Genomic DNA, 7,739 nt, shown 5'->3' on the forward strand with positions numbered 1-7,739 from the left:
CCCTCAGTGATCTCTCAGGTCAGCCAGTTCTAGGGTGTGTGTGTGAGACGACAGGAACCCTGAAATAATCACAAAACTCATCCAGCAAAGGGCGTGGGGGAGAAAAATCTCAAGGAAAGTCACTCCCAAGTGGTAGTCTTTGGTTTCAAATTCAAAGGAGACATCTGCTTCAAAGCTTGCAAGACAGTAGCAGTAGAGTCCATGGGAGTGGGATGGTCCTGGAGAAGGGAGTTGTTGAGGGATTAGTAAAGGAGAAGAAAATCTATCTGGGTTCATTAACCCCGAAAGTGCTGCAGTGGAGGCTGGGAGGCCTGGATACAAGAGAGGGCATAGAGGCTGGTACCAGCACTTCTCCAGCATAGGAAGGTAGGCTGTCGCTGAGGGTGGAATCCCAAATAGAAAGGCAGGCACAGAGGAGGCTGGTGAGGGTGAGGGATCAACGAAACTGCTTGGAGAGCCAAAGCACATCACTGCTAAAGTGATATCGTCCTCCAACATTTCCATCCTGGTTCTTTTGGCTGGCGGGTCCTCAGTCTCTTGTTTTGATAGAGTTGATTCCTCCTGGACAGCATACTTGCGTTCAGCGTCCTTTTTAAAATATTGCTGGTCGGATTTGGAGTCGCTTTTCTCCAGCTCCCCCCCATATCCACTGTCTGTGTCTGTGTCACTGCCACTCTGCTCTCCGCTAGAGTGGGCAAAAGTCCTCTGAATCACAGGCACACCGTTTTTCCCATGAGCCTCGGCAGCTTTGGTCAGAGTGCAGACTTCTCCTTCAGTTCCGTAAGTTTAGGGGCAGCATCGCCAGGCTTTCTGCTGGTTCCACCCTGAAGAACCTCGGAGGCCATTCTGTGCAGGTGGCCGATGAGTGGGAGGATTTCAGCTCCTTGCTGTTCTCGTGTTTGGCCCACGTACTGCAGCACTTCTTTGGCACACATTTGGAAACCGGACCGAAACACCTCCTGGCTGGAGTCAAGGCTCCTTGGGGGCAGGCTCATCTGAGGAACACACAGCAGAAGGGGAAAAGATTTTTTAAAATATATATGAATATATCAGAAAAGTTAAACAAAAAGGTAACCAGTCATTATTATAACCATACAGCACAAGTTTATGCATGTTTACTCAAAAACAAGATGCACTTCTGTTCAGTGCAGCTAACTCCCTCTGGCCAGCATGGAAAGGGTAGTAACCTGAGACATTGTAAAGCCACCTATTTTGGGATCAGTACTGGAGAAAGACACCTTATTTCAGCTGAGTAGCTGTTTGAACCTGCAAGGGTGAAATTCAGGCTTCTCTCAAGTCGATAGGAAGACTTCCACTGCATTGGAATGTCTCCATTGGTCTAACAGGAGCCTTTGAAGCACAGGCAAACAAACATAACACGAACAGGAAGCAAACTAGTTCTTATCATGCAAAACTCCAGTGTGTTGGGTGAACCGTGGAATGAAAATAACCACTTGAGGTTTCGGTCAGCTTCAGTGTATGTTACAGCCCCTGAAGTGCCCAAGCACCTACAGACTTCAGTGAGGGCAGGTCAACTTAACTGCAAACAAGTTGACATAGTAAGACCCATGACACTCGCCCCTTGTAGCGTTCTGCACTACAGCTGCAATGTCAAGAGCAGTTTGCTGCATAGACCTGCCCCCATCACACTGTGACATGTTTGGTCCTTGCTTGGCCATTCCTGGTGGCAGCTCACAATGGCACAGAGCCAGATTCGGAGCCTGTGGCCCTACAAGACCTTGTTTGGGGTCATATCACCTAAACCAGCGTGGCCAGGAATGACGGAAGCTGAAATCCTCCAACATCTTGTAAGGCCGCAGGCAACACATCCCTGGCATAAAAACTGTCCAATATCAGTGGTAATTTGCATGGTAAGCAACCTCCTGAATGCAGCAACAAACAGAGGGCTACCTTGTGGACTTTGCAGAGGGAGGTGTGGCTTTACATTTTAAGCCAGGCATAGGCAAACTTGGCCCTCCAGATGTTTCGGGACTACAATTCCCATCATCCCTGACCACTGGTCCTGTTAGCTAGGGATGATGGGAGTTGTAGTCCCAAAACATCTGGAGGGCGAGTTTGCCTATGCCTGTTTTAAGCTATATAGAAATGGGGCAGAAAGTGTAATGGAGGAGAAGACAGGGCTTATCGGAGAAGAAGCAAAGGACTTTGGGTAGGGGGAAGTTTAAGGGCAGCAGAAGGCACAGAATGACATTATGCAGGAGAAGAGGGCTCTGAATGAAGTGGGGGAGGGATCACTCAGAGGTGCAGAAGCTATTCCAGGCTTCTAGGTTGCTGGAACACCATGTTGGGAAAAACTGACCCTGCCAGAAATCCACCTCCTGACATGAAGGTGATACAGCCAGTTAGCAACTGAACTTTTTTTTTTTTTTTTTAACCTGATCAAATTTCAAATAAAGAGCTAGTTTTGAATGAAAAGGGCAGGGACAAGTTTTATATACTTTTGATAACACAAGGAAGAATTAGAGCCCTCTTCCCCCGGAGCAGTTCCACTGAAATCCACAGGGCTGCTCTGATGCTTGCATGATTAGCTGAAGAGGATTTGGAAGACATTAGCAAGAGTATAAAAAGTGTGAGGAATAGAGTCATCGCAATTTCCAGGAGCTTTCCTGGTCAGGGTAACAACAGCACAGTCAGAGTACTCACCAGCATGTAGACCTTTTTGGAGGGCAATGATCTGCTGCTGCTGCTGTTCAATGAGACTGGTTAGTGCTTTCACGTGCTTCAAGGTAAGTTCAAGAACCACCGCCTTTTCCAAGTGTCCTAATGTCTGGGAAGGGAGAAAAATGGTTTCATTTGAGGATGGCTGGAAGGGAAAAAAAAGGAGCCTAAACACAAGACTGATAACTGATTGGGCAGTTTAGGGTAGGAAGCTTGATAAGGATGTGAATGGGTCTAAGCATGATGTGACACTCATTTTTATTCTGACTGAGCTATTTAAATCCATGTATTACATAAGCTAAAAAGTATTATCTTTAAAAAAGGCTATGACCATTTTGTGTGTCTCCCCCCACCAAAAGTGTTTCTGCATAATAAACACAAGTTTTATGTATCTGCCCTGCTGGCACCTCAGTCGTAAACGAGGAATTCCAACATAAGGTTTTTCTTTTGCTGTGAGTAAATAGGTCAAAGCAAATAGTTGAAGCAGACAACACTGATTACCAAACAACCCTGAATAATAATTTAGACAACCTGCCTGTCACTTTAAAATAATAATAATATAACAATGCAGTCCTTAATACCACAGAACGGGTGCTTGGAGCTGTGGTCTAAACCAGCCTTCCCCAAACTGGTGCCCTCCAAATGTTGCTGGATTCCAACTCTCACGAGCCCCAGCCAGCATGACCAATGGTCAGGGGTGATGGGAGTTGGAGCGCAATAGCTTCTAGATGGGCACAGGGTTGGGGAAGGTTAGCCTAAAAGGAATTCAATTATCTGAAACCATGGGATCCAAAGCAAAAAACACTAGCAAATCCACATTAAAAGCTATCCAGTAAGCTCCAGGAAAAAACTTTTATTTAATCCCTGTTTATTTCAATGTGTCATCTGGTCCAGTCCATGCATGCAAGTTCTAAGAAACTGATCTCACTGGAAACAAAACCGGGAGACTCGAAGTGGCAACCCAAACCCTGAAATGCAACCCTCCCCAGTTAAATCTGCAGCACTCTACAAAACCTCTAGGTGGCACTTTTACCTGCACAAAGATCCATTAAACCAACATGCTCCCCAAAAGGAAGATGATTTTGGGCAGTGGCCAGATTTCACTTACTGTAAGTTTGAGATGTTCTGGTAAGAGATCTTTCAGCTGGGCAATGCATTCATTAATCCTATCACGTCTTTTCTTCTCTATCAGTCTGTGGGGCAGCTTATAGGTCTCCTGGAAGTCAAAAGGGGAGAAAAACAATTGCATCACTCTGAATGACTTAGTTGGTCTCTAAGGTGCTACTGGAAGGATTTTTTATTTTTTATTTTGTTCTGAATGAAAAGTGATTCTGAAGTGCTATGGAGACAACCTTTTCTCAGGGGCTCTAAAACATAAAGCTGCGCAGCCATAAAGGGGGGGGGGAGGAAGAGGAACGATACATTTCCTTAAGGCAGAAGCAAAATCCTCCAAGTACCACAGAGTTTATATCAGAAAATTTATGCATTTTGATCATGCCCAGAAAAGTATTTTATACAGCTACAACTAATGGATTAATTTAGGTTATGACAAGGAAGTAAATCTTATCTACTAAAATTGTTTTTCCTTTAAAAGAACATCTTAACAGTGTCATCCCACCCTTAAAAAGTATATTTTCTTTTAAAAAAATCAACCACGTTTGTGCACACTGGGGTGTTGTTGTTTTGTAAAGAAACCCACCAAGCTTCTTCATATATATATACAGGACAACTTCCTTATATTCGAACCCAACTGTGCACTAAACCATCTCCAAAGTGGGCAAAAACCAAAGATGCCAACAAACAAACAACAAAAGGAAAAGGAAAGAAAAATGCTTGTATTTACCTTGCTGTCGTCACCCCTTTTAACCCTCTTCTGGGCTTGTAAACTTGATAAATATGAGCGAAATCCAACCTGCAGAGGACAAAAAAACGTTTATCTCTCATAACCAAGGGGACAACCATCTCCCCCTCCACACGCAGCCCAGAACCTAGTGAAGCCCGTAGGTGCCATTTGGGGCGGAATTCGGAGGCTGCCAATGCGGACCCAGACCGGCCCGGATGGGCTCGGAAAGCGAATCGCAGCGCAAGCCCCGGCACGTCTGCTCGCCAGCAAACCGCGTTGGCTTCCATGGGACTAAAATCCCGGGTCAGCGCGTTTGAGATCGCAGCCTTGAAAACATTTATCAACAAATCTGCCCGTGATATCCTTCCGTAGTGGCACTTACCCTGACATTTCGCTGCCCTCCAGAGCTGCCAGCTTGCCCAGGCAGGTGGTGGTGGAGGAGGAGGCTGAGCGCTGGGGATCCTTTCCATTTAAACCGGCTGCTTTCTTTTTCTCCCCACAACCCAAGTTCTCTCCTGGAAGTAAGGTGGAGGCTGGCAAGCTAGTTAGCTGGCTGGCAGGCACACCTGCTTCGTGTCAACGCGAAATCCAGTGACTGAGCCGGGACGTTCCCCCGCGGACGCGCCACCTCCAGCAAACGGTGCGCGCCTGGCACCCAAAAAAGAAGCGGCGCCGGAAGAGCGCGGGAGATCAGCTAGCGGCGTCGGCTGCTGCTCTTAGTTGCTCATGTCCTCCTTCCTACTTGGCAAGCGCTGGGCGTCTGCACCGGGTCGCGCGGGAGCTGGCGAGCTGAGGAGTAATTGGAAGGCCTGCAGGCTGGGTTAAATGTGAGCGAGTGTGTGGACTGGAGCTACGTGTTCTACCCTGTGACTCCGGGCACGTCCTGGCTGCTACCGGAGGGAGGGACAGACCTGCCTTCCCTCTATCACATGAGCCTCACGTGTTGGACAACGCTTCAGCCTCTCCCGAGGCCCCCGCCCTCGCCGCTCCCGGCCCACACAAGCAGGCGAAGCCACTGCCGCCGCCGACAAAACGTGATAGGGTGATCCCTCTCTCTCCCCCCCCCCACCCCCACTCCGGCCTGGCTCCTCTCCTGCTGTCTGCTTGGGTGCGCGCGCGCGCAGCAGAGAGAAGAAGGAGGCGGGTGAGGGAAGCCAGGCTATCCCCGCACATGATGGGCGAGGAGGCGGCGGAGAGGTGCAAGGGATCACATGTTCCCTAGTGGGGTGGCTGAGCGCCGTTCCACAAGGCACTTCGCACATGCTCAAATATTTCCTTGATCGGGACCTTCCCCCGAGCCCGAGCCCCCGGTACGAAAAGCCTATATTAGGGCTGCGCCCTGCAGAGTCCTGGCGCGGGTTGGGAAGCGCAGCCCTGCTCTTTCCTGCCTTTGCTCCATTTAGCGCTGCAAGGTGAAACTTACCGGTACACAAAATAAGGAATAGCCGAGCTGTGCGGTGCAAGAGGGCCCCGGTTCAGACACAGAGAGAATGTATGCATTTTAGTTCTGAGAAAGATCCAAGACTCCTATCTGCTTGGCAGCTATGCTTTCCCCATTGACCCCAAATGTGTGTGTGTGTGTGTGTGTGCGCGTGTGTGTGTGTTGTGTGTGTTGCCACTGGTGGGCAGGCTGGGCTCTGCCCATGTTTGACGTTGCTTCATATAGATCCCAGGACTGAGTCTTGGCATTAGGAACATTTTCCAGGGTTGTGCTGTGACTCAAATCTTAATAATGAGGTTTTCTCTTGAGCTGGTGTGATCTTCAGGAACACAAAGTCTCTGATCCGCCCAGGTTACAGGTACTTAAAGATACACTAAATATTTTCCCTAACAGAGCGAATTTTAGTTGCAGCAGTGTGTGTGAGAGAGAGTTATTTCCATCAGTTTAAATAGCATAAAAGGGAAGGGCTAAATCATTCTAACCAAGCAGCACAGGACAGGCCTGAATTTGTGCACCCTATCACTGCTTTTTACAGTAAAGAGATAAGAAAGCCTATTATGGATCTCCTTCATCCCATCTCATTTGGTACTAAGTGGCCAAATGGCGGCCTGCCTGCACCTCCTGTTGAATGACTAATTCTGTTTAATAGCATTTATAACAGTGAGCAACAGCAAAGTCCCCTCTCATTTGAGATACCATTTTTTGACATGCGCCTCCACCATCCAATATACCGGTAGATGCAGAGTTGATACAGGACTAGCTTGTACTTTTTCTTGATGGGCTATTTGAAGAAAGGCAGAAGCAACAATGTGTTGAGAGGTTCCTGCAGTGTGCTTTAGGTGCAAAATTTAAGACACACCCATTTGTTCCTGGTGAAATTGTTAAAGCCTTCAAGAAACGTGCAGATAGTGCTGCTGTGGAAAGGCCCTTGTCCTGAGGAGTCCCACCTTTATAGAAACATAAGGGTTGAATTCGGTTTAGGAAAATTCAGCTATATTACTGATAATCCCAAAGGAGTTTATATTAAGATGGTGGTGCAGATGGCTCCAGAAAGTGAAGTCCTTCCTTCTGCTTGTCTAGTGTCTTTCGCCTGAGAGCAAGTATACTGTAGTTCAGTACAGAATTGACCTGAGAATCCCCCAAACCAAACACTCCACGAACTTACTGTAGATGCCATTAAATGAAATGAATGCTTCAAGGGACAGTACAGCTGGGACCCTGATTGGTCACTTAGGGCTGCTATCAGGTCAGATGAAAGAAATCCATAACCCTGTACACCTTTGTTGTTGAAAAAGTCCCCCTTAACTTCGTGGAACATACTTCTGAGTCAACATGCATAGAAGCTGAGCTGCATTGCTTCATCTAGCAATTTCCCCTTTAAAGAGGAAACAAAGCTCGTAATGATTTACCTCTCGGGCTTGCTGTGAGAATGAAGAAGTTTGAGGGCCAAAGTCCTTGTTAGGTTAAGTTTGTGGCTCTTGTTCTTAGAATGTGGTGGGCACACACGAGTTAACTGCCCTCTCCTTACTGCAGACCCAGTATGAGTCACCCTGCTTCTGAGTCCCCACAGGCAAGCTGAAACTGGTAGGAGTTGTGGGTGGGGCTGGCCGGCCCTGCCATTAGCCAAAGTGAGTCAGTTGCCCCAGGCAGCAGATGCGGTGGAATAGTAGTGGCAGGGCTGGCCCCCCCCCCTTTCGTTTTATGTTGTGAACCGCCCTGACATCTGCAGATAAAGGGCGGTGTACAAATTTAATAAATAATAAATAAAACCTATCT

The 7,739-nt window shown here is 47.6% G+C and overlaps 1 protein-coding gene across 1 annotated transcript; it reads right to left on the reverse strand.

The window, feature by feature from the left end:
- Nucleotides 1-608: 608 nt before the first annotated feature.
- Nucleotides 609-5,479, reverse strand: BHLHE40 (basic helix-loop-helix family member e40). Its single transcript, XM_033141176.1, is given in 7 exon segments — nucleotides 609-995; nucleotides 2,665-2,788; nucleotides 3,788-3,895; nucleotides 4,523-4,545; nucleotides 4,548-4,591; nucleotides 4,905-4,950; nucleotides 4,953-5,479. Coding segments are annotated over 7 exon segments (411 nt in total). The 5' UTR covers nucleotides 4,993-5,479; the 3' UTR covers nucleotides 609-969.
- Nucleotides 5,480-7,739: the final 2,260 nt, after the last annotated feature.

Source organism: Lacerta agilis, chromosome 2 (assembly GCF_009819535.1).
Source record: "Lacerta agilis isolate rLacAgi1 chromosome 2, rLacAgi1.pri, whole genome shotgun sequence".
NCBI classification, from domain to species: Eukaryota; Metazoa; Chordata; class Lepidosauria; order Squamata; family Lacertidae; genus Lacerta; species Lacerta agilis.